Consider the following 27,337-nt stretch of genomic DNA (forward strand, 5'->3'; position numbering starts at 1 on the left):
AAATACTAAAAAGAAGCAGAAGTAAGTCAGCTACGTATTTCTGAAGAGCAACGTTATTTTTCCTGAACCCTGCGAAGGAACAAAAAAAAAGGTTTTCTGTTACTCATCTCTACTTGCTTAACCTGTTTAATTATGCTGATATTGTTTTTACTCTTTCTAAGAATTTGAAGCCAGGGAATTCTTTTAGTTTCTGGTTATCATGATCTTTCGACTGTTGTATCTATATTTCTTTTCTGAGAGTAGCAGTTCTATTCTAGTGATTTTGTTCCCCTGGTTCTCGGCACTGTTGTTCAGCTGGTAGATAATGTAATTAAAACTTCTCTTGTTTGTGGTAGATCGTTCTCAATTTAACTTTTCCACTCACTATTAGTTGTATACACTCTTCAGTGAAAAATTATTTTATTAATGAAAGTAATTTCATATTGATCCCCACGGCTTAGATCGTTGTTACAAAGATTCAAGTCTCGTGTGATTTCTACCTTTTAGACTCTAAGGGACGCTGTTGGCCGCTGAAATAATATCTCTGTTTTGTTGTCATTCAGTCCATCCTCTCAGAAATCACACGGCGAGGACGGCTTTCTGTGTTTTGCCGAGGGTTCATGTGAACGAAGTCTCACAGATTTCCGTTTAACGCTGGAGAACAATTTTATGAGCCAACCAGCTACTGGTATACTAGGGTATTTTGTTACTGCCTACAGAGACAATTTTTTCTTTCTTTGTATCTTTTTTGTCTGAGTAATGGCGCCTATAAGACGTCTACCTTACATATCACCAGGATGGCGATCATTTTGTGGAGTACGACGTCGCATAGGATCGCTTCTGTTGCTGCTTCTTGCGGTTAACATGGTAGGTGGTCAGATTCGGTATTCTATACCTGAGGAGATGAAGAAAGGCTCTGTTATCGGTAAAGTGGCGCAGGATCTTGGCTTGGATCTGAAAAGGCTCCGCTCAGGGCGGGCCCGTATCGTGACCGGAGAAAATGTTCACTACACCGAGCTGCAGACAGACAAAGGGATTCTGGTCGTGAATGAGAGAATAGACCGAGAGCAGCTTTGTGGGGACGTAACGCCGTGTAGTTTCAGCTTTGAAATGATTTTGGAAAACCCGATGGAACTACACAGAATAACTGTCGAGGTTTTGGATATAAATGATCACGCACCTGTCTTCCCAAACAAAGATAAACCCATCAGTTTTGAAATAAGCGAATCAGCTGCAGTTGAAGTACGTTTTCCTCTGCAGAGCGCGGAGGATCTAGATGTAGGCCAAAACGCTCTGCAAAATTATATTCTCTCCCCAAACGACAATTTTATATTGAAACAACATTCAAATCCAGATGGTGGTAAATATGTTGAAATGGTGCTCCAGAAACCTTTAGACAGAGAGCGACACCCGCATTTCTCTTTGAAATTAATCGCAGTTGATGGAGGAACACCGCAGAGATCTGGTACAGTAAATATAGATGTGACTGTGTTAGACGCCAACGACAATATTCCAGTTTTTAATCAATCAGTGTACAAAGCATCTGTGTTGGAAAACACGAAAACAGGGACTAGTATTATTACAGTAAATGCCACAGACGCAGACAGTGGATCATATGGACACATTACATACAGTTTGTCCAAAATGAAAGGAAGTGTAGCAGAAATATTTACGATTGATGAAAAGACGGGAACAATCTACGTGTCTGGTCAGATAGATTATGAAAAATACCGAAAATACGAGTTGAGGGTAGAGGCAAAGGATCACGGTGGACTAACTGGGACAAGTAAAGTTATATTTGATGTTACTGATGTTAATGATAATGAACCTATTATACATGTAATGTCATTTTCTAGTCCCCTGTCAGAGGATGCAATTCCCGGGACAACTATTGCAATTTTGAATATAAAAGACGCAGATTCTGAGAGAAATGGGCAAATTAAATGTTGGATTGATGGTAAACTTCCCTTTAAAATTGAAACATCACTGACAAATTATTACAATTTGGTCTCAGATCAACACTTTGACAGAGAATCCGTCTCAGAATATAACATAACAATTACAGCCACCGATTTTGGGTCTCCCCCTCTGTCTAGTTCAACAAAATTGCATCTAAAAATCTCTGACGTCAATGACAACGCACCATTATTTGATAAAAACAGCTATACTGCTTATATCACAGAGAATAACTCTCCTGGATTTTCCATATTCACTGTGAGTGCGCGGGACTCTGATTGGAATCAAAACGCTAGAATCTCATATCTTTTAGAGGAAAAACAGGTCAGTGGGAGTCCAGTTTCTACTTATGTGTCTCTAAACAGTGAAGCTGGGGTTCTTAACGCGGTTCGCACCTTTGATTATGAGCAAATCAAACAGTTTGAGTTAGTAATTAAAGCACAAGATGGAGGCTCTCCGCCACTCAGCAGCAACGTGACTGTGAAAATAATGATCCGGGACCAGAACGACAACCCCCCTCAGGTTCTGTACCCAGTCCAGACTGGTGGCTCTCTGGTGGCTGAAATGGTGCCTCGTTCAGCAGATGTGGGCTATCTGGTGACTAAAGTGGTGGCTGTTGATGTGGACTCTGGACAGAATGCCTGGCTCTTCTATAAACTGCAGAAAGCCACAGACAGGGCGCTGTTTGAAGTGGGCTTACAGAATGGAGAAATCAGAACTATCCGCCAAGTCACTGATAAAGATGCTGTCAAGCAAAGACTGACTGTTATAGTGGAGGACAACGGGCAGCCCTCTCGTTCAGCTACAGTCATTGTTAACGTGGCGGTGGCGGACAGCTTCCCTGAAGTGCTGTCGGAGTTCACTGAGTTGACGCACGACAAGGAGTACAATGACAACCTGACTTTTTACTTAGTCTTGGCTCTGGCTGTAGTTTCCTTCCTCTTCATCACGTGTTTAGTGGTTATTATATCAGTCAAAATCTACAGGTGGAGACAGTCTCGCATCCTGTATCACTCCAACCTGCCTGTCATTCCATATTATCCACCACGTTACTCGGACACTGTGGGGACAGGGACTCTGCCACATGTGTACAATTACGAGGTGTGCAGGACGACTGACTCCAGAAAGAGTGACTGTAAATTCGGCAGAGCTGGTAGTCAGAACGTGCTGATAATGGACCCCAGTTCTACAGGAACGATGCAGCGGATACAGAGTGAAAAGAGCATCCTGGATGAACCAGACTCTCCTCTAGAGGTCAGTTAGAGGATATTTCTATATTTATTCTTTTTCTTTACTTAATTACTCTAATGAAAATCTTCCCAGCATTATACATTTCTCAGCACCAAGGACAGCGTCTCAGTTTTCTCCTGCATATAGGTAGGCCTACAAAGCTTCTGTAAAAGGTCTTACATATTTACTTTTTAAAGGAATGTCCTCTTATAAAGTCCCTAACAGTTTCCAGTTATTTTTTTTATATCCAAATGTCTTTGTTTATAGAGTATTAATGATCACACTCCAAGTTTCTTTGCAATGTTTCCTGGCAGTGTTTTACTTGCTTACCATTCTCTTGCCCTAGTTATGAAGATATTTCAAAGGGACCCTGGAAAGGTAAAATATTAAGACAAAGTAGCAAGAAGGTATGCGTTTCTTAAAAGCATTCTTACTTTCTTGTGGAGTCCATATGCTCATCCAATGTCTATTCAATTACTCGACTCATTCATACCGATTTATTTTACAGTGCTTATGCTTTCGATGCTGCCTGAGTCACCATAAGACTTTACATTCACTGAATTATGTCAGAATCAGATAATCATTACATTAGGACTTATACATCTATAGTTTCCTCTAAGGCAACACTTCTATCTAATTTCATTTTCTTTTGCTTTGATGTTTTCTTTTTTCCTGTCCGAGTCCCGGTATTCTTGGTCTGGCGTTTAAAAATTCTTTTGAAACTTCGGTTTCTGTATTAGTCGTTCGTTTCAAATTCTCTTAGTATTTTGGTTGCTTTTGTTTTTGTTGTTGGTGTTGTTGTTGTTAGCTATTTATATTGTTACTTGGAAAATGTCTTCATTAAGCAGAATGGTGACAATAAAATAAATTAAACATCCCCCCCCCCCCCCCCCTCACCACACAAACACACACTTAGAGTTATAACAGTTGTTCAATACTCATTTGTGAAATCTCGTATGATTTCCACCTTTTAGACTCTAAGGGACGCTGTTGGCCAGTAAAATATTTTTGATCTTACGTTGCCATTTAGTTCATCCCCCCAGTAGTCATGCAGTGAAGTGGGTGCTCTGTGTTTTGTCGATAGATCGTATGAACAAGGTCTCACAGACTTCCATTTACAGCTTGAATTAAATGTAACGTGGCCGCTAATATACCGGGAGCCTTTTTGTTTTCTAATTCCTAAGGAGATATATCTTTTTTCAAGTTTTGCTTTTCTTTTTTTGTCTGAGTGATGGCGACTGTAAGGCGTCAAACCTGCGTCCCATCAACATGGGAATCATTTTGTGGAGTACGACGTCACATAGGATTTCTTCTGTTGCTGCTTCTTGCGGTTAACATGGTAGGTGGTCAGATTCGGTATTCTATACCTGAGGAGATGAAGAAAGGCTCTGTTATTGGTAATGTGGCGCAGGATCTTGGCTTGGATCTGAAAAGGCTCCGCTCAGGGCGGGCCCGTATCGTGACCGGAGAAAATGTTCACTACACCGAGCTGCAGAAAGACAAAGGGATTCTGGTCGTGAATGAGAGAATAGACCGAGAGCAGCTTTGTGGGGACGTAACGCCGTGTAGTCTCAGCTTTGAGATGATTTTGGAAAACCCGATGGAACTACATAGAATAACTGTCGAGGTTTTGGATATAAATGATCACGCACCTGTCTTCCCAAACAAAGATAAACCCATCAGTTTTGAAATAAGCGAATCAGCTGCAGTTGGAGTACGTTTCCCTCTGCAGAGCGCGCAGGATCTAGATGTAGGCCAAAACGCGCTGCAAAATTATATTCTATCTCCAAACGACAATTTTATATTGAAACAACATTCAAATCCAGATGGAAGAAAATATGTTGAAATGGTGCTCCAGAAACCTTTAGACAGAGAGCGACACCCGCATTTCTCTTTGAAATTAATCGCAGTTGATGGAGGAACACCGCAGAGATCTGGTACAGTAAATATAGATGTGACTGTGTTAGACGCCAACGACAACGATCCAGTTTTTAATCAATCAGTGTACAAAGCATCTGTTTTGGAAAACACGAAAACAGGGACTAGTATCATTACAGTAAATGCAACAGACGCAGACAGTGGATTAAATGGACACATTACATACAGTTTGTCCGAAATGAAAGAAAGTGCAGCGGATATATTTAGAATTAATGAAAACACCGGAATATTTTACGTGTCTGGTCAGATTGACTATGAGAAAGACAAAAAATACGAGTTGAGGGTAGAGGCAAAAGATCACGGTGGACTAACTGGGACAAGTAAAGTTATATTTGATGTTATTGATGTTAATGATAATGCTCCTATTATACATGTAATGTCATTTTCTAGTCCCCTGTCAGAAGATTCCCGACCTGGTACAACAATTGCAATTTTGAATATAAAAGACGCAGATTCTGAGAGAAATGGGCAAATTAAATGTTGGATTGATGGTAAACTTCCCTTTAAAATTGAAACATCTCTGACAAATTATTACAATTTGGTCTCAGATCAACACTTTGACAGAGAATCCGTCTCAGAATATAACATAACAATTACAGCCACCGATTTTGGGTCTCCCCCTCTGTCTAGTTCAACAAAATTGCATCTAAAAATCTCTGACGTCAATGACAACGCACCATTATTTGATAAAAACAGCTATACTGCTTATATCACAGAGAATAACTCTCCTGGATTTTCCATATTTACTGTGAGTGCGCGGGACTCTGATTGGAATCAAAATGCTAGAATCTCATATGTTTTAGAGGACACACAGGTCGGTGGGATTCCAGTTTCTACTTATGTGTCTTTAAACTCTGAAACTGGAGTTCTTAACGCGGTTCGCACCTTTGATTATGAGCAAACCAAACAGTTTGAGTTAGTAATTAAAGCACAAGATGGAGGCTCTCCTCCACTCAGCAGCAATGTGACTGTGAAAATAATGATCCAGGACCAGAACGACAACCCCCCTCAGGTTCTGTACCCAGTCCAGACTGGTGGCTCTCTGGTGGCTGAAATGGTTCCTCGTTCAGCAGATGTGGGCTATCTGGTGACTAAAGTGGTGGCAGTTGATGTGGACTCTGGACAGAATGCCTGGCTCTCCTATAAACTGCAGAAAGCCACAGACAGGGCGCTGTTAGAAGTGGGCTTACAGAATGGAGAAATCAGAACTATCCGCCAAGTCACTGATAAAGATGCTGTCAAACAAAGACTGACTGTTATAGTGGAGGACAACGGACAGCCCTCTCGTTCAGCTACAGTCGTTGTTAACGTGGCGGTGGCGGACAGCTTCCCTGAAGTGCTGTCGGAGTTCACTGAGTTGACCCACGACAAGGAGTACAATGACAACCTGACTTTTTACTTAGTCTTGGCTCTGGCTGTAGTTTCCTTCCTCTTCATCACGTGTTTAGTGGTTATTATATCAGTCAAAATCTACAGGTGGAGACAGTCTCGCATCCTGTATCACTCCAACCTGCCTGTCATTCCATATTATCCACCACGTTACTCAGACACTTTGGGGACAGGGACTCTTCCACATGTGTACAATTACGAGGTGTGCAGGACGACTGACTCCAGAAAGAGTGACTGTAAGTTCGGCAGAGCTGGTAGTCAGAACGTGCTGATAATGGACCCCAGCTCTACAGGAACGATGCAGCGGATACAGAGTGAAAAGAGCATCCTGGATGAACCAGACTCTCCTCTAGAGGTCAGTTAGAGGATATTTGTATATCTATTCTCGTTCTTTACTTAATTACTCTGATGCAAAGCTTCCCAGCATTATACATTTCTCAGCACCAAGGACAGCGTCTCAGTTTTCCTCTGCATATAGGTAGGCCTACAAAGCTTCTGTAAAAGGTCTTACATGGTTACTTATAAAAAGGAATGTCCTCTTATAAAGTGACTCATAGTTTCCAGTTGTTTCCTATATCCAAATGTCTCTGTTTATAAAGTATTGATGATCACACTACAAGTTTTTGTGCAATGTTTCCTGGCAGTGTTTTACTTGCTTACCATTCGCTTGCCATAGTTATGAAGATATTTCAAAGGGACCCTGGAAAGGTAAAATATTAACAAAATGTAGAAAGACGGTATGTGTTTCTTAAAAGCATTCGTTCCTTCTTGTGGAGTCCATATGCTCATCTAATGTCTATTCAATTACTCGAGTCTTTCATACCCACTTATTTTATAGTGCTTATGCTTTCGATGCTGCCTGAGTCACCGTAAGACTTTGCATTCACTGAATTATGTCAGAATCAGATAATCATTACATTAGGACTTATACATCTATAGTTTCCTCTAAGGCAACACTTCTATTTAATTTCATTTTCTTTTGTTTTGTTTGTTTTCTTCTTTCCTGTCCGAGTCCCGGTATTCTTGGTCTGGACTCTGGCGTTTAAAAATTCTGTTGAACCTGCGGTTTCTGTTAGGTCGTTCGTTTCAAATTCTCTTAGCATTTTTTGTTGTTGTTGTCATCTATCTATATTCTTACTTGAAAAAGGTCTTCATTAAGCAGAATGTTGACAATATGAGAAATTAAATATTATCCCCCACAGTCAGTGATATGTTTTGGCGGTTTACGTTTCTGGTATTTAGTTATTTCGCATTCATGTTTTTCCGACCCTGTCCTACTTTTTATGAAGTATGCGAAATGTTAAGTGTGTAGCTGTAGCAGTTCATCCATACCTGAACACAGTGACGTTTTTCCTGAATCAACTTATGTGAGGTGACTTATTCGAGATGGTTGGAACACTAGTACCAATATTACTTGCATTTGTAATTAAAACATCGTCTTTATGTGAGTTTTCACCGTCAGCTGGCTTTGCCAACCTTAAATGTTGTGCCTTTTAGCTTTACAGCTCTTTTTACTGTTGTACTTTTGTGTTTTCATGGAGTGTGTTCTGTTTTGACAATGCATATTTAAATTTAATTTATATAGTATTTTAATATACATTTTTGGGAACCTTTGTTATAATTATTATTATTAGAAGTAGTAGTAGTAGCGGAAGTATTTTTCTGAACACCTGTTGTAGCAGAACATCTTGGACGTATTTGTATTTATTTGATTGCACTAAATGTCTCATGACATTGCCAAAGAAAGAAAGAAAGAAAGAAAGCGCACAGTGTTACTGATTGTGGACTCTAAGGGACGCTGTTGGTCAATATAACATTTTTTTCTAAAACACTATGACACAATCTCCTCCCTTACCGCCATTGCTCGTCAAGAAAAGCCGATAGTATTCATTATATGGGCTCACAATCGAAGAAAACGCACATCTCCTTCTTTATATCTAAAATATAGAATACAGTAGTTTATCATTGGTGATATATTAACTTTAGAACCCAGAATAAGTGAAGCGATTTACAATTTCCTTTAACTATGGATTGTGGATTAAAAGGATACACCCGGTGTATAAAATGGCGCTTTGGATGTGGACGCAATTGGCATTTCTTCTTACTCATTTTTTGTCTGATTCATATGGTCACTGGACATATTCGATACTCTATCCCAGAGGAGATGAAGAAAGGCTCGCTCATCGGTAATGTAGCACAGGACCTTGGTTTGGATCTCAAAAGGCTCCGTTCGGGTCGGCCCCGTATCGCGACCGGCGACAGCATTCAGTACACCGAGCTGCAGACAGACAAAGGGATTTTAGTCGTCAAAGAGAGAATAGACCGAGAGCAGCTGTGTGGAGACACAACCCCGTGCAGTTTCAGCTTTGAGGTAATTTTAGAAAATCCTATGGAGCTACATCAAATCACAGTTGAAATAACGGATATAAACGACCATTCGCCAACCTTCAAACGAAACAGTATCAATTTTGAAATCAGCGAATCAGCCAGTGCTGGTGCTCGATTTTCTTTAACCAGTGCAGAAGATCCGGACGTGGGTGTTAACGGACTTAGAGAATATTTTCTGACCGACAATGACAATTTTGTTCTTAAACAAAACCCGAATGCAGACGGGAAGAAATACGCAGAGATGGTGCTTCAGAAGCCGCTGGACAGGGAGACAAATCCTAGTCTGTCTCTAAAGCTAATAGCTGTAGATGGTGGGACTCCGCAGAGATCTGGCACCGTAAATATCGATATAACTGTTCTCGATGCAAATGATAATGCTCCAGTATTCAATCAATCTGTATATAAAGCCACAGTCATAGAAAATTCTCCCAGAGATACTTACGTTATCACTGTTAATGCCAGTGACGCAGATTTCGGATCAAATAGCATTGTGACTTATTATTTTTCAGATCTCAACAGTGGTCTCAGTGATGTGTTTATGATTGACGAAAAACATGGTATAATTTCAATAACAGGCTCTACTGATTATGAAAAAAACAAAAAATACGAACTTCGAATCGAGGCAAAAGATCAGGGAGGTTTAACAGACTCAAGCAAAGTGATAATTGAAGTAACTGATGTTAATGATAACGTCCCTATCATAAGTGTTATGTCATTCACTAGTCCCGTGTCCGAGGACTCTCCTCCTGGTACCACTATTGGCATCATAAATGTAAAAGATCTGGACTCGGGTGATAACGGACAAGTAAACTGTAGAATAGAACAAAACGCGCCTTTCAAAATTAAATCTAATTTAAGAAATTACTATACGTTGGTAACAGATACTGTATTAGATCGTGAAAGCGTTTCAGAATATAACATCACAGTTGTTGCGACAGATGCAGGAATACCTCCTCTTTCAACAAAAAGAACCTTTCATTTAAAGGTCTCTGACGTGAACGATAATGCTCCAGTATTTTCTCAAAGTGTTTACAATACGTTTATCATAGAGAATAACTCTCCAGGCATTTCTGTTCTCACTCTCGGGGCTAAAGATCCCGATGAAAACCAAAACGCCCGGATATCTTATATACTGGAGAACACTAATATTGGTGGAGCTCCAGTTTCTGAATATGTTTCAGTAAATGCAGAAAGCGGAGTCGTGCACGCTGTGCGCTCCTTTGATTATGAACAAATCAAACAGCTGGTTTTTGTTGTGAAGGCGCAGGATGGAGGCTCACCTCGTCTCAGTAACAATGTGACTGTGAAACTGATAGTTCAGGACCAGAACGACAACCCCCCTCAGGTTCTGTACCCAGTCCAGACTGGTGGCTCTCTGGTGGCTGAAATGGTGCCTCGTTCAGCAGATGTGGGCTATCTGGTGACTAAAGTGGTGGCTGTTGATGTGGACTCTGGACAGAATGCCTGGCTCTCCTATAAACTGCAGAAAGCCACAGACAGGGCGCTGTTTGAAGTGGGCTTACAGAATGGAGAAATCAGAACTATCCGCCAAGTCACTGATAAAGATGCTGTCAAACAAAGACTGACTGTTATAGTGGAGGACAACGGACAGCCCTCTCGTTCAGCTACAGTCGTTGTTAACGTGGCGGTGGCAGACAGCTTCCCTGAAGTGCTGTCGGAGTTCACTGAGTTGACACACGACAAGGAGTACAATGACAACCTGACTTTTTACTTAGTCTTGGCTCTGGCTGTAGTTTCCTTCCTCTTCATCACGTGTTTAGTGGTTATTATATCAGTCAAAATCTACAGGTGGAGACAGTCTCGCATCCTGTATCACTCCAACCTGCCTGTCATTCCATATTATCCACCACGTTACTCAGACACTTTGGGGACAGGAACTCTTCCCCATGTGTACAATTACGAGGTGTGCAGGACGACTGACTCCAGAAAGAGTGACTGTAAGTTCGGCAGAGCTGGTAGTCAGAACGTGCTGATAATGGACCCCAGTTCTACAGGAACGATGCAGCGGATACAGAGTGAAAAGAGCATCCTGGATGAACCAGACTCTCCTCTAGAGGTTAGTTTTTCCGTATAACGGACTCTTTGTTTGTTTGTTTATTTTTTCAAAAATATATACTTTTTTCCCTATATTGCATTATCAAGTAACTTCCAGCACCATGGACAGCGCCTATGTTTTCGTAATGTACCCATGATTATAATTTCCCTATCACATCCCCCGAAGTAATCACTCGCCTGGTCGTATGTTTCTTTCAATTATATGGATAAATCCATGGTCAGTTTTTTCGTTCATACCCCCACACAGAGTTGGTCCGCATTCCTCTTTTTCCTCTTATCATTATCACTGTTGTTATTTGTTGTCCAGGCTGTGTTGGTGTTCTTGACACGGAAATGAGCAGTTCTACAAACGTTTGCTATCACAAAATATTAGTCTAAAGCAGAACCCAGTCATATACTCATATCTTAATAATTTCCTTCTTTTTTTAATTTTACGTATTTCCAAATGCTTCATCTCATTTCATACGAAAGTTCTCATCAGACCTTACAACAACCGAATTAGTCAATCATCTTATGTATGTGATTTCATTGTACATAATTGTATATTTCCCTTAAAAGTAGCTTTTTCTTATGAGTCAGGTAATATTTTTATTTTATTTAAATAATGAGCGGCACAGTTTTTTGAGCAGATGTTTGATTAAAAAAACATTTTCAATTGAATCTGGATAGATTTTAATTCCCTTTGTGTGAAATGTGTTAAAACATTGATGCTGAAGTTAAAGTATTTCAGTCAGTCGATAGTATTGTCTTTTTCAACTCGTTTCATATTAATCTCCATACTAGATAAAATGCATTCGTTTCCGGTTTAACAATTGTTATTTTTAGTTTTATTCAAGCCTCATGAGATTTTTCACATTTTCGACTCTAAGCGACGCTGTTGGCCAGTAAGATGATTTTTTTTTTTTTTTTTTGCGTTACGTTCTCATTCAGTCCATCCTCTCGGTGATCATGACGTGAGGAAGGCTCTCCGCGTGTTGTCCAGTGCGGATTCACAGACTTTCATTTGAAGCATTTACAGCTTGAGGACAGTTGTAAATGTAACGCCGGCGCTTATATATTGGGACGTTTTCTACTACATACAAAGGAAAAAGCTTCCATCCTTTGATTATTTCCATCGGAGTGATGGCGACATTAAGATCTCTGACCTGCATTTCTTCAGAATGCCGATCATTTTATGAACTGCGACGTCGCATACAACTCCTTCTGTTGCTGCTTCTTGCGGTTAACATGGTAGGTGGTCAAATTCGGTATTCTATACCCGAGGAGATGAAGAAAGGCTCTGCTATCGGTAATGTGGCGCAGGATCTTGGCTTGGATCTGAAAAGGCTCCGCTCAGGGCGGGCCCGTATCGTGACCGGAGAAAACGTTCACTACACCGAGCTGCAGAAAGACAAAGGGATTCTGGTCGTGAATGAGAGAATAGACCGAGAGCAGCTTTGTGGGGACGTAACGCCGTGTAGTTTCAGCTTTGAACTGATATTAGAAAATCCGATGGAACTGCACCCCATAACAATAGAAGTCTTAGATGTTAATGATCATTCTCCGATATTCAAGAAAGCAAATATTATGCTAGACATTAGCGAGTCCGCAAATCTCGGTGCCCGATTTGTGTTAGATAGTGCAGAGGATCCTGATGTTGGAGTAAATGGACTTCAAAATTATGTTTTAACCTCGAACGACAACTTTGTTTTAAAACAGCATGTGAATCCAGACGGGAGTAAATATGCAGAGATGGTGCTTCAGAGGCAGTTGGACCGAGAAAAGGTACCACATATATCTTTGGAGCTTATAGCAATCGATGGTGGAAATCCTCAGAGATCTGGCACCGTAAATATAGACATTAATGTTTTAGATGTAAATGACAACGCTCCCGTTTTCAAACAGTCTGTTTATAAGGCGACGGTGATAGAAAATGCAGCAAAAGGTACTAATATTGTCACGGTGAATGCTACAGACGCAGATAGTGGATCAAATGGTTATGTCACATATTCAATTTCAAACGTGAAGAGCAATATAGCTGATTTATTGTCCATAGATCAGTTCTCTGGTTCGCTGTTTGTCTCAGGCCTCATAGATTTCGAAAAGGATAAAAAATATGAACTCAGGATAGATGCAAAAGATCAGGGTGGACTAACAGATTCAAGCAAAGTGATAATTGAAGTAACTGATGTTAATGATAACGACCCTATCATAAGCATTATGTCATTCACTAGTCCCGTGTCCGAGGACTCTCCTCCTGGTACCACTATTGGCATCATAAATGTAAAAGATCTGGACTCGGGAGATAACGGACAAGTAAACTGTAGAATAGAACAAAACGCGCCTTTCAAAATTAAATCTAATTTAAGAAATTACTATACGTTGGTAACAGATACTGTATTAGATCGTGAAAGCGTTTCAGAATATAACATCACAGTTGTTGCGACAGATGCAGGAATACCTCCTCTTTCAACAAAAAGAACCTTTCATTTAAAGGTCTCTGACGTGAACGATAACTCTCCAGTATTTTCTCAAAGTGTTTACAGTGCGTTTATTACAGAAAATAACTCACCCGGCGTTTCTCTTCTTACTGTGGGAGCAAAAGATCCAGATGAAAACCAAAACGCCCGGATATCTTATATACTGGAGAACACTAATATTGGTGGAGCTCCAGTTTCTGAATATGTTTCAGTAAATGCAGAAAGCGGAGTCGTGCACGCTGTGCGCTCCTTTGATTATGAACAAATCAAACAGCTGTTTTTTGTTGTGAAGGCGCAGGATGGAGGCTCTCCTCCTCTCAGTAACAATGTGACTGTGAAATTAATAGTTCAGGACCAGAACGACAACCCCCCTCAGGTTCTGTACCCAGTCCAGACTGGTGGCTCTCTGGTGGCTGAAATGGTGCCTCGTTCAGCAGATGTGGGCTATCTGGTGACGAAAGTGGTGGCTGTTGATGTGGACTCTGGACAGAATGCCTGGCTCTCCTATAAACTGCAGAAAGCCACAGACAGGGCGCTGTTTGAAAGTGGGCTTACAGAATGGAGAAATCAGAACTATCCGCCAAGTCACTGATAAAGATGCTGTCAAACAAAGACTGACTGTTATAGTGGAGGACAACGGACAGCCCTCTCGTTCGGCTACAGTCATTGTTAACGTGGCGGTGGCGGACAGCTTCCCTGAAGTGCTGTCGGAGTTCACTGAGTTGACCCAAGACAAGGAGTACAATGACAACCTGACTTTTTACTTAGTCTTGGCTCTGGCTGTAGTTTCCTTCCTCTTCATCACGTGTTTAGTGGTTATTATATCAGTCAAAATCTACAGGTGGAGACAGTCTCGCATCCTGTATCACTCCAACCTGCCTGTCATTCCATATTATCCACCACGTTACTCAGACACTTTGGGGACAGGGACTCTTCCACATGTGTACAATTACGAGGTGTGCAGGACGACTGACTCCAGAAAGAGTGATGTGAAATATATGCAGCCGATGAGTCAAAGTTTAGTGAGTGTGGATGGATGTGGAGACGTTGTACCGCAAGTGGATAAGCAACGGTCAGGCAACTTTTCCCAAATGTCTACTTTGGTGAGTGATACTTCAATCAAGTAATCTCTGTCTCTCTCTCTCTCTCTCGCTCCCGCTCTGTCTTATCCTCTTCTTATTTAACCCCCCCCCCCCTCCCCCGCTTCTTTCTTTTAAAATTTTGCTCCTGAACGTCACATTCCTTTACTGTCTTTCACTCGCCTTTAGTTTTGCTGTCCCTTGTGCTGAAACGGTCGGTGGTCAGTTTTGAAATTTGTTTCGAAAGGGGACCATTTAAAAAAAAATCCAAAGTGGAATACACGATACAGACGCAACAACAACAAGAGAATTGCAGATAAAATAAAGTAACCACCGTCCGTGGGTCTTGTTTTTCACGGGAGGAATTAAGTGCAGAATACTAATCCCAATCAGCTAAGAGCTTAATAAGTGGTAAAATGTTTTGAAACACTTAAACAATGGCAATACGTAAAGTTTTGCAACTTTAATACTCTATGAAATAAAATAATAAACTTCATATCTTTATTACAATCAACTGTGGTACAATAAGAAATGGGGCAACACTTTAACTTTCGTTATAAAATGAAAAAAAATATAAAAAAAATATCTGACACTCAGTAGAAAACAGAAATAGCACAGCTCACTTCCTGTGCTGAACACAGCTACCATTAAATAGAAGTGATTACATATATTTAGTTCCATTTAGTTTTAGTCATTTAAATTTCTTATGACGTATCAGCAGTGATCTAAAAAATATAGCTGAACTGAAATAAAAAAAAGACTTGCAAAATGATTATGTGGCGCACAATATTGTTAATGTAAGAGCACAGGCTTTATTGATATTGTTAAATAATACGGGGTGTATTATTCTTTTTCAATTTACAAATGGATCTAAACTTGCCTTCACTGTTGGATACAACGATTACATGTGTCCTGACCATGTTTATAACACAGACATTACCGTAAATGGGCTCTAAGTGCCGCTGTTGATACATCACTGACTTTCTGTCCAAATCGGTGATGCAGCGGTCCTCCCCTACTCAGTGTTTCTCTGCTTGAATGACGCTGCTCTAATCCGTCACGGTAGGGTGTAGAATTCCTGCTGGAATATCCTTGCCTGAAATATGGAAATGTGATTTTTTTTTAAATACATCTGTTTGAAATTAAGAAGAGTCACTGTTACTGCACCGTTTTATTTATGATGGCCTCTATGTGGATAATGGCTGACAGAGGCCGACGGCAAGCGCTGGTGTTGATTCTTTGTCTCATCGAGCTGAGCGCAGTGGCTGGTCAGGCTCGGTATTCCATCCCGGAGGAGCAGGCCGAAGGATCGTTTGTCGGAAACATTGCGAGAGATTTAGGCTTGGATGTTGCGAGGCTGATTTCAGGTAAAGCTCGTATTATTACAAAAGGAGGCCGACAGTATGTGGATTTAAACAAAGACAAAGGCATCCTTGTTATTAAAGAGAGAATCGACCGGGAGGAACTGTGTGGAAAGACGACGCCCTGTAGCTTCAGCTTCGAGGTGATTTTAGAAAATCCTATCCAGCTTTATCGTGTGACAGTGGAGGTGACAGATATAAATGATAACAGTCCGTTGTTCCCAAAAGACGAAATTAGCTTGAAAATTGCTGAAAGTGTAGCATCAGGGACCCGCTTCTCATTGGAGAGTGCAGATGACGCTGATGTTGCTAACAATGATATTCAAAAATACACACTTAAACCATCTGATCATTTTAAGCTAGAAGTACAAAACCAGCCGGATGGAGGAGGATTTGTTGAAATGGTTTTACAAAACCCGTTAGACCGAGAGAAAGAGGAGACTCACAGTCTCGTGCTGATTGCTTCAGATGGCGGGGAGCCACGGAGATCAGGGACAGTGCATATTCATATTACCGTGCTGGATGCTAACGACAACGCACCTGTATGCAGCCAGGCTGTTTATAAAGCAGAAGTCAAAGAGAATTCTCCTGAAGGAACCGTGATAACCACTGTCAGTGCAAATGACCCGGATAAAGGAGTAAACGGAGAGGTAACATATTCTATAGCTCATGTCGCCAAAGAAACGAAACAACTTTTTGAAGTAAATGTTCAAACTGGAGAGATTAAAGTCGCAGGTAAACTCGACTTTGAAAAATCTAAGACTTATCAACTGAACGTGCAGGCTAGTGACCACGGAGGTTATTCAGATACATGTAAAGTCATCATTCAAATAACTGACGAAAATGACAACGTCCCTACAATACAGCTCATGTCATTTTCGAACTCGATATCTGAGGATTCTCCTCCAGGTACAACGATAGCTGTTCTTAACGTGGATGACGAAGACTCTGATGGTAACGGTGCTGTCAAGTGCTCCATTAACTCTGATGTACCTTTTAAAATCGAGTCTTCATTAACAGGATACTACACCATAGTAACTGAAGACTTTTTAGACAGAGAGAGTATCCCTGAGTATAATCTCACCATAACTGTGTCTGATCAGGGTTCCTCGCCTCTGTCAAGCAGTAAGAACATCAACGTAAAAGTATCTGATGTCAATGACAGTCCACCCAAATTTGATCATTCAGAATACACTAAAGCTGTCGCAGAGAACAACTCTCCTGGACTTTCTGTGTTTACCGTGAGTGCTAATGATGCAGACTGGGGCCAAAATGCACGAGTTTCTTACTTTTTGCAGGAGAGGGACATTAATGGGCTGGCTGTGTCTTCGCTGGTTTCAGTAAATTCAGATACCGGTGTTATTCATGCAGTGAGATCGTTTGATTACGAGCAGATCAAGTGGTTTGAATTTAATGTAACTGCACGTGATGCTGGATCCCCTCCTCTGAGTTCAGTGGCTACAGTTAAAATAATAGTTCAGGACCAGAACGACAACGCTCCTCAGGTTCTGTACCCAGTCCAGACTGGTGGCTCTCTGGTGGCTGAAATGGTTCCTCGTTCAGCAGAAGTGGGCTATCTGGTGACTAAAGTGGTGGCTGTTGATGTGGACTCTGGACAGAATGCCTGGCTCTCCTATAAACTGCAGAAAGCCACAGACAGGGCGCTGTTTGAAGTGGGCTTACAGAATGGAGAAATCAGAACTATCCGCCAAGTCACTGATAAAGATGCTGTCAAGCAAAGACTGACTGTTATAGTGGAGGACAACGGGCAGCCCTCTCGTTCAGCTACAGTCATTGTTAACGTGGCGGTGGCGGACAGCTTCCCCGAGGCGCTGTCGGAGTTCACTGATTTGACCCAAGACAAGGAGTACAATGACAACCTGACTTTTTACTTAGTCTTGGCTCTGGCTGTAGTTTCCTTCCTCTTCATCACGTGTTTAGTGGTTATTATATCGGTCAGAATATACAGGTGGAGACAGTCTCGCATCCTGTATCACTCCAGCCTGCCTGTCATTCCATATTATCCACCACGTTACTCAGACACTTTGGGGTCAGCGACTCTTCCCCATGTGTACAATTACGAGGTGTGCAGGACGACTGACTCCAGAAAGAGTGACATGAAATATATGCAACCGATGAGTCAAAGTTTAGTGAGTGTGGATGGAGCTGTAGACGATGTACCGCAAGTGGACAAGCAACTGTCAGGCAACCGTTCCCAGATGTCTACTCTGGTGAGTGATAATCTAGTCTTTCATGTTCCATTTTCTCATGCTCAGCACGCACGTTTAAATGTTAGTGAAGGTTTTTAAAAATCGGCTTAGTGTAGCTGTCTGTGGTCCTGATTTTTTTGGTTGACGCATTTTAAGTAATTTTTCAGTACTTACAATCTTCATTCTCCCTATGTGTAGCTACTAAAGCTGGTAGGTCTAAATGCCCCACCAGAAATTTCTTTCTCATACAAGGAGGAGGGGAGCAAGTGAATCAGCGTTCAGGGCACCGAGACTGAGCAGGTCTTAATCACAGCATTTAATCCAGAGAAGGAAGGAAAAACGGAATTAACAAACACATTGTTAAAAGACACTTGTGCAATAAAAACGTTCTCTGTATGGTAAAATCCCTGCTGACAGGAATAAATATACACTATTCAAGACATAATACAATACGATGTTTCTCATACACTAAAATTCCCCCCACAGTTCCGTGATACCACTGTCCGGCCACGCTCAGACAAGTGTTCCTTGTATTTAGAACCAGGAGAGGAATTCCTTTTCCGAAATAGAGATCACGACAGCCAGAAAGCCAAGGAGCAACTTCATATCTCGGCCCTGTCTCTCTCTGACGGGTGCGTCGCCTCACAGCCCAGCCGCACTCCACACTTGGGGCTCCCGATTACTGCAAACGTGGCCGCCCTCGTAGCAACACCATGAAGCAGGCAGACACTGGCCAGCAACGCTGTCGGCAAGGCCGCTGCGACCCTCCTCTGACAGCGCTGCACCCGGCGCACAACAGTGGGGAAAGCGATACTCACATATGCTGTCGATTGGACGCGTCGTCTCCCACTGTCGCCCTTGTTGCTGTTGGGATTTGGTCGCCGCGTTACGCTGGCCGGTCCGTCTCCGAATGACCCGTCGCAACCCACGATCAGGCAGCAGGTCCGTCTTTTACCACGCTGGCTTTCACGCGTTCCTTTCTCCTGTCTCTGCGCCCACCCTCTCCTTTAATAAGTCCGTTTGGTGGCTAATAGGCCACCTCAGGGTACGCCAACACCTCAAAAGGTGCCTGTTATTGTCCGCCCAGTCCACAGTGGATTAAAACACGCAATATAAATATCAGGGTAAAACCATGCAAATAAAATCAGTACTGTACGCACTCATACACACTAAGAGCAAGACAACACAAACGATAAAACAAACACAAATTTCCACTGTGTGACATATGTTGGGATATTGTTTTTATTTGTACCACTATTTAATTTTTATTTAGTAATGGATGTTACGTGAGGCTGGTCTAAGTTTAAAGTCATTTTACTTCCATGTCCGTTGTACAATTTCTGACACTTCAAAGCTCCACTCTCTGTGTATTCATAAAAAAACAAAACTGGCATTATGCTAACACAGGCCAGATAATTTTTTTAATGAAGCTGACATTGTCCACAGTTTTTTATAATATATTTGATTGGGGTATTCATTAATATCATAATCAATTATAGGGCGATCGTGGCTCAAGAGTTGGCAGTTCGTCTTGTAATCGGAAGGTTGCTGGTTCTATCCCCTGCTCGGACAGTTTCTGTCTTGTGTCCTTGGGCAAGACACTTCGCCTACTGGTGATGGCCAGAGGGGCCGATGGCGCGATATGGCAGCCTCGCTTCTGTCAGTCTGCCCCAGGGCAGCTGTGGATACAACTGTCGTTTTCCTCCACCTGTGAGAGAATGAATAGTGGAATTGTAAAGCGCTTTGGGGGTCTCGAAAAGCGCTATATAAATGCAATCCATTATTATTATAATCAAATTGTGACTTATGCATTCACCAGTAAACGGTTCATAAATCATTAGCCATTCTTACTTTCTCAAATTGTGTTTCTGTTTAACCTAATAACATACGGATCTCTTTAGCACGAGGTCATTTGTATTACAATATGAAAGGGAACAACATAGACGATTGCAAAAGAAAAAGAAATGAAAATAAACGGGAATTCTGATAAATCAATGGAATATATAGGAAATTTGCTTTTCCTTCTTCTTTCCCCTTCCCCCCAAAGCATCTCTAACTTTATAGAAATAACTACTTTCTCCTCTTTTTTCGTGTTCGCACACTTTTTATTAATTGATTGTACAGATAATCTTCAGTATTTTTGTTATATCTACGGTGGTTATGACGAAATTAAGTTTCCATGGAATTTGAATAAAATGTTATATCACTGTCATCATATACTTAAGGTATTTATGTAAACATGCTCTGGTTATTGTATGCGCAATATATTGTTTTCTTTGCCTCTATATTAATTTTATTTAGTAACAAAAAATGCGTTTAGATCTAACCTTTTTCAGTAATTCTGCATTTCACTTACATTACCTTGTGTGGGCTCTGAGTGCCGCTGTTGATACGTCACTGAGTATTTGTTCAGACCCTTAATACAGCGGCCCTCCCCTTTGTATTCACTCAATGTTATAATACTTGGAGCGAAGCTTCTCTGTTCCGTCACGGATTCAAGTGTAGAATCTCTCCTGAAGTCTACTTGCTGAAAATATATAAACGTGTTGAATTTTTGGATTACTAACATCAGTTTGAAGTTAAAAACAATCGCTGTGTCTGCACTGTTGGATTTATGATGGCCTCTATGTGGATAATGGCTGACAGAGGCCGACGGCAAGCGCTGGTGTTGATTCTTTGTCTCATCGAGCTGAGCGCAGTGGCTGGTCAGGCTCGGTATTCCATCCCGGAGGAGCAGGCCGAAGGATCGTTTGTCGGAAACATTGCGAGAGATTTAGGCTTGGATGTTGCGAGGCTGATTTCAGGTAAAGCTCGTATTATTACAAAAGGAGGCCGACAGTATGTGGATTTAAACAAAGACAAAGGCATCCTTGTTATTAAAGAGAGAATCGACCGGGAGGAACTGTGTGGAAAGACGACGCCCTGTAGCTTCAGCTTCGAGGTGATTTTAGAAAATCCTATCCAGCTTTATCGTGTGACAGTGGAGGTGACAGATATAAATGATAACAGTCCGTTGTTCCCAAAAGACGAAATTAGCTTGAAAATTGCTGAAAATGCTGCATTAGGCACTCGCTTCTCTCTCGAGAATGCAGATGACGCTGATGTTGCTAACAATGATATTCAAAAATACACACTTAAACCCTCTGATCATTTTAAGCTAGAAGTGCAAAACCAGCCGGGTGGAGGCAGGTTTGTTGAAATGGTTTTACAAAACCCGTTAGACCGAGAGAAAAAGGAAACTCACAGTCTTGTGCTGATTGCTTCAGATGGCGGGGAGCCACGGAGATCAGGGACAGTGCGTATACATATTACTGTGCTGGATGTTAATGATAATTCGCCAGTGTGCAGCCAGGCTGTTTATAAAGCAGAAGTCAAAGAGAATTCTCCCGAAGGAACAGTGATAACCATTGTGAGTGCAAATGACCCGGATAAAGGAGTAAACGGAGAGGTAACATATTCTATAGCTCATGTCGCCAAAGAAACGAAACAACTTTTTGAAGTAAATGTTCAAACTGGAGAGATTAAAGTCGCAGGTAAACTCGACTTTGAAAAATCTAAGACTTATCAACTGAACGTGCAGGCTAGTGACCACGGAGGTTTTTCAGATACATGTAAAGTTTTCATTCAAATAACTGACGAAAATGACAACGTCCCTACAATACAGCTCATGTCATTTTCGAACTCGATATCTGAGGATTCTCCTCCAGGTACAACGATAGCTGTTCTTAACGTGGATGACGAAGACTCTGATGGTAACGGTGCTGTCAAGTGCTCCATTAACTCTGATGTACCTTTTAAAATCGAGTCTTCATTAACAGGATACTACACCATAGTAACTGAAGACTTTTTAGACAGAGAGAGTATCCCTGAGTATAATCTCACCATAACTGTGTCTGATCAGGGTTCCCCGCCTCTGTCAAGCAGTAAGAACATCAACGTAAAAGTATCTGATGTCAATGACAGTCCACCCAAATTTGATCATTCAGAATACGCTAAAACTGTCCCAGAGAACAACTCTCCTGGACTTTCTGTGTTTACCGTGAGTGCTAATGATGCAGACTGGGGCCAAAATGCACGAGTTTCTTACTTTTTGCAGGAGAGGGACATTAATGGGCTGGCTGTGTCTTCGCTGGTTTCAGTAAATTCAGATACCGGTGTTATTCATGCAGTGAGATCGTTTGATTACGAGCAGATCAAGTGGTTTGAATTTAATGTAACTGCACGTGATGCTGGATCCCCTCCTCTGAGTTCAGTGGCTACAGTTAAAATAATAGTTCAGGACCAGAACGACAACGCTCCTCAGGTTCTGTACCCAGTCCAGACTGGTGGCTCTCTGGTGGCTGAAATGGTGCCTCGTTCAGCAGATGTGGGCTATCTGGTGACTAAAGTGGTGGCTGTTGATGTGGACTCTGGACAGAATGCCTGGCTCTCCTATAAACTGCAGAAAGCCACAGACAGGGCGCTGTTTGAAGTGGGCTTACAGAATGGAGAAATCAGAACTATCCGCCAAGTCACTGATAAAGATGCTGTCAAACAAAGACTGACTGTTATAGTGGAGGACAACGGGCAGCCCTCTCGTTCAGCTACAGTCATTGTTAACGTGGCGGTGGCGGACAGCTTCCCTGAAGTGCTGTCGGAGTTCACTGAGTTGACACACGACAAGGAGTACAATGACAACATGACTTTTTACTTAGTCTTGGCTCTGGCTGTAGTTTCCTTCCTCTTCATCACGTGTTTAGTGGTTATTATATCAGTCAAAATCTACAGGTGGAGACAGTCTCGCATCCTGTATCACTCCAACCTGCCTGTCATTCCATATTATCCACCACGTTACTCAGACACTTTGGGGACAAGGACTCTGCCACATGTGTACAACTACGAGGTGTGCAGGACGACTGACTCCAGAAAAAGTGACATGAAATATATGCAACCGATGAGTCAAAGTTTAGTGAGTGTGGATGGAGCTGGAGACGATGTACCCCAAATAAACAAGCAACTGTCAGGCAACTGTTCTCAAATGTCTACTTTGGTGAGTCATTTTTTTAAACTATTAAGATCCTTTTTTTTCCTTGTGTGTGTGTGTGTGTGTGTGTGTGAGAGAGAGAGAGAGAGAGAGAGAGAGAGAGGGAGAGAGAGAGAGAGAGAGAGGGAGAGAGAGAGAGAGAGAGAGAGAGAGAGAGAGAATGTGTGGCGTTAAGGTTGAATCTTCCAGATGCGCGTTAGTGTCGCTGTCTGTGGTGCTGAAACGGTCAACTGACCCATTTTATTTCGACGCCTGTTTAAATGGCCCAGTTATTATAATATTTTCTTTCATTTAACCTCGCTTATTATTATCAACGGAAATAAAATAAATACTTTGTTAAAATGGCACTTTATTTTCCCTTTGTTCTTTTTGGCAGTCATATTCATCCATATTATGATATTATTTAACAAATACTTCAACCATTAAAGGGTTTGTTGATGATTTTGCAACTTTTTTCAATGAAGTTTCTCTAATGTAATCAATAAGCCATATATTTCTGTGTTTTTGTAGCAGTAAGAAAGGAATCAAAATAGACCCTTTAAATAGAAAAGTTGTTAAAAGAGACCTTGGGGCGATCGTGGCTCAAGAGTTAGGAGTTCGCCTTGTAATCGGAAAGTTGCCGGTTCGAGCCCCGGCTCGGACAGTCTAGGTCGTTGTGTCCTTGGGCAAGACATTTCACCCGTTGCCATCTACAGGTGCTTGTAGATAGCTTGCCATCACGTGTGTGTGGATGACTGGATATGTAAAGCGCTTTGGGGTCCTTAGGGACTATTAAAAGCGCTATATAAATACAGGCCATTTACCATTTTTACCATTTAACCTCACTTCCAGACTATCCGTAATCATTTAGACTGTTCTACTTTTTTGTCCATGTAACGTTCATGCTGTTTTATGTCATTTATTGAAGTGCTAATATTCAGTGTTGTAGTTTTTATTTTTTATTTTTCATTTTAAATAATGAATTGAGATGATAAGAAAATTAAAGTTAAGTTAGATTTGGTAACATTGTCATCTCATACTGAAGACACTTTGTTTGAACAGGACCTGAAGACTGTTTGAGAATCTAATGCTCCTTTTTCTTTCGAGCTCTTCTCTAATTATTCTTCACTTTGTCAATCAAATATTTCTGGAATATAAAAATATTTAAGCTTCTACAAGATACATTACCGTGAATGAACTCTGAGTGCCGCTGTTGATGCGTCACTGAGTTTGCGTCAGACCCTTGATACAGCGGTCCTCCCTTTTATATTCACTCAGTGTTATAATACTTGGAGCGAAGCTTCTCTGTTCCGTCACGGATTCAAGTGTAGAATCTCTCCGGGAGTCTGCTTGCTGAAAATACATAAATGTGTCGAGTTTTTAGATTAATAACATCACTTCGAAGTTAAAAAACAATCGCTGTGTCTGCACTGTTGGATTTATGATGGCCTCCATGTGGATAATGGATGACAGAGGCCGACGGCAAGCGCTGGTGTTGATTCTTTGTCTCATCGAGCTGAGCGCAGTGGCTGGTCAGGCTCGGTATTCCATCCCGGAGGAGCAGGCCGAAGGATCGTTTGTCGGAAACATTGCGAGAGATTTAGGCTTGGATGTTGCGAGGCTGATATCAGGTAAAGCTCGTATTATTACAAAAGGAGGCCGACAGTATGTGGATTTAAACAAAGACAAAGGCATCCTTGTTATTAAAGAGAGAATCGACCGGGAGGAACTGTGTGGAAAGACGACGCCCTGTAGCTTCAGCTTCGAGGTGATTTTAGAAAATCCTATCCAGCTTTATCGTGTGACAGTGGAGGTGACAGATATAAATGATAACAGTCCGTCGTTCCCAAAAGACGAAATCAACTTAAATATTGTTGAAAACGCTGCATTAGGGACTCGGTTTTCTCTGCTGAGTGCAGATGACTCCGATGTTGGCGTTAATGACATTCAAAAATACACACTTAAACCCTCTGATCATTTTAAGCTAGAAGTGCAAAACCAGCCGGATGGAGGCAGGTTTGTTGAAATGGTTTTACAAAACCCGTTAGACCGAGAGAAAGAGGAGACTCACAGTCTCGTGCTGATTGCTTCAGATGGCGGGGAGCCACGGAGATCAGGGACAGTGCGTATACATATTACTGTGCTGGATGCTAATGATAATTCGCCAGTGTGCAGCCAGGCTGTTTATAAAGCAGAAGTCAAAGAGAATTCTCCCGAAGGAACAGTGATAACCATTGTGAGTGCAAATGACCCGGATAAGGGCCATTACGGAGAGGTAACATACTCTATCCCTCCCGTTGCAAAAGAGACGAAACAACTTTTTGAAGTAAATGTTCAAACTGGAGAGATTAAAGTCGCAGGTAAACTCGACTTTGAAAAATCTAAGACTTATCAACTGAACGTGCAGGCTAGTGACCACGGAGGTTTTTCAGATACATGTAAAGTTTTCATTCAAATAACTGACGAAAATGACAACGTCCCTACAATACAGCTCATGTCATTTTCGAACTCGATATCTGAGGATTCTCCTCCAGGTACAACGATAGCTGTTCTTAACGTGGATGACGAAGACTTTGATGGCAACGGTGCTGTCAAGTGCTCCATTAACTCTGACGTACCTTTTAAAATCGAGTCTTCATTAACAGGATACTACACCATAGTAACTGAAGACTTTTTAGACAGAGAGAGTATCCCTGAGTATAATCTCACCATAACTGTGTCTGATCAGGGTTCCCCGCCTCTGTCAAGCAGTAAGAACATCAACGTAAAAGTATCTGATGTCAATGACAGTCCACCCAAATTTGATCATTCAGAATACACTAAAGCTGTCGCAGAGAACAACTCTCCTGGACTTTCTGTGTTTACCGTGAGTGCTAATGATGCAGACTGGGGCCAAAATGCACGAGTTTCTTACTTTTTGCAGGAGAGGGACATTAATGGGCTGGCTGTGTCTTCGCTGGTTTCAGTAAATTCAGATACCGGTGTTATTCATGCAGTGAGATCGTTTGATTACGAGCAGATCAAGTGGTTTGAATTTAATGTAACTGCACGTGATGCTGGATCCCCTCCTCTGAGTTCAGTGGCTACAGTTAAAATAATAGTTCAGGACCAGAACGACAACGCTCCTCAGGTTCTGTACCCAGTCCAGACTGGTGGCTCTCTGGTGGCTGAAATGGTTCCTCGTTCAGCAGATGTGGGCTATCTGGTGACTAAAGTGGTGGCTGTTGATGTGGACTCTGGACAGAATGCCTGGCTCTCCTATAAACTGCAGAAAGCCACAGACAGGGCGCTGTTTGAAGTGGGCTTGCAGAATGGAGAAATCAGAACTATCCGCCAAGTCACTGATAAAGATGCTGTCAAACAAAGACTGACTGTTATAGTGGAGGACAACGGGCAGCCCTCTCGTTCAGCTACAGTCATTGTTAACGTGGCGGTGGCGGACAGCTTCCCTGAAGTGCTGTCGGAGTTCACTGAGTTGACACACGACAAGGAGTACAATGACAACCTGACTTTTTACTTGGTCCTGGCTCTGGCTGTAGTTTCTTTCCTCTTCATCACTTGTTTAGTGGTTATTATATCAGTCAAAATCTACAGGTGGAGACAGTCTCGCATCCTGTATCACTCCAACCTGCCTGTCATTCCATATTATCCACCACGTTACTCAGACACTTTGGGAACAGGGACTCTGCCACATGTGTACAATTACGAGGTGTGCAGGACGACTGACTCCAGAAAGAGTGACTGTAATTTCGGCAGAGCTGGTAGTCAGAACGTGCTGATAATGGACCCCAGTTCTACAGGAACGATGCAGCGGATACAGAGTGAAAAGAGCATCCTGGATGAACCAGACTCTCCTCTAGAGGTCAGTTTATTGATCCATTGATTTTATTAACGTTCAGTCAATTATATTGGAATAGTTTAATACTCTTTCGTTTGTTTTCTAATCAGTTTGACTTCAGTTACATGAGTCACTATAAAAGTTGATTTCCTTAAAGTATGTACGTTGTTTCTTTAAGTTTTATTCATTTTGCTCGCGGCTACAAACCACTCTCAAGATGTCTACTGTAATCAGAGTATATGTTTGAGTTTATTTCTTTTACAGGGGACTCAAATTGTATTACGACTGTGCTGCACTACTCTTTTTCTGTTTCTCACATGAAGTATTTAAGCATCATCTATTGTTTTCATTTTAGTGTTAATTCACTCCTGAATTGTTACTTCTATACAAGTTATTTCTCCTTCCTTGTTCACATCACTTGTTATTTTTACT

At 41.6% G+C, this 27,337-nt stretch overlaps 5 protein-coding genes across 32 annotated transcripts in view; all 5 read left to right on the forward strand.

Annotated features, from left to right (window-relative positions):
• LOC120724149 (protocadherin gamma-C5-like) overlaps window positions 1-27,337 on the forward strand; it is a 301,683-nt gene that overhangs the window by 136,858 nt on the left and 137,488 nt on the right. For 2 of the 28 annotated variants that reach the window (XM_040016152.1, XM_040016176.1), the window contains exon 1: window positions 18,093-23,094. The exons of 24 other annotated variants lie outside the window; for them this stretch is intronic. In XM_040016152.1, coding sequence (XP_039872086.1) covers window positions 20,680-23,094 — 2,415 coding nt within the window. In that variant the 5' untranslated portion in view covers window positions 18,093-20,679. 2 more of the 28 variants (XM_040016153.1, XM_040016177.1) reach the window with 2 other exon arrangements.
• Window positions 716-3,346, forward strand: LOC120724162 (protocadherin gamma-A3-like). The gene has a single exon (XM_040016208.1). The coding sequence runs from the start codon at window positions 739-741 to the stop codon at window positions 3,196-3,198; it is 2,460 nt and encodes an 819-aa protein (XP_039872142.1). The 5' UTR covers window positions 716-738; the 3' UTR covers window positions 3,199-3,346.
• On the forward strand, window positions 4,094-8,255 carry LOC120724161 (protocadherin beta-16-like). Its single transcript, XM_040016207.1, has one exon. The coding sequence runs from the start codon at window positions 4,397-4,399 to the stop codon at window positions 6,854-6,856; it is 2,460 nt and encodes an 819-aa protein (XP_039872141.1). The 5' UTR covers window positions 4,094-4,396; the 3' UTR covers window positions 6,857-8,255.
• On the forward strand, window positions 8,371-27,064 carry LOC120724163 (protocadherin gamma-A5-like). Its single transcript, XM_040016210.1, has 2 exons — window positions 8,371-10,957; window positions 26,930-27,064. Exons 1-2 carry the CDS (start codon window positions 8,519-8,521, stop codon window positions 26,948-26,950), a joined length of 2,460 nt encoding a protein of 819 aa, XP_039872144.1. The 5' UTR covers window positions 8,371-8,518; the 3' UTR covers window positions 26,951-27,064.
• LOC120724180 (protocadherin gamma-A11-like) lies at window positions 10,981-14,134 on the forward strand. The gene has a single exon (XM_040016227.1). It carries the CDS (start codon window positions 12,079-12,081, stop codon window positions 14,005-14,007), a length of 1,929 nt encoding a protein of 642 aa, XP_039872161.1. The 5' UTR covers window positions 10,981-12,078; the 3' UTR covers window positions 14,008-14,134.

The sequence above is a fragment of the Simochromis diagramma genome, unplaced genomic scaffold, assembly GCF_900408965.1.
Source record: "Simochromis diagramma unplaced genomic scaffold, fSimDia1.1 OVJJ01000685.1, whole genome shotgun sequence".
In the NCBI taxonomy this organism is placed as follows: Eukaryota; Metazoa; Chordata; class Actinopteri; order Cichliformes; family Cichlidae; genus Simochromis; species Simochromis diagramma.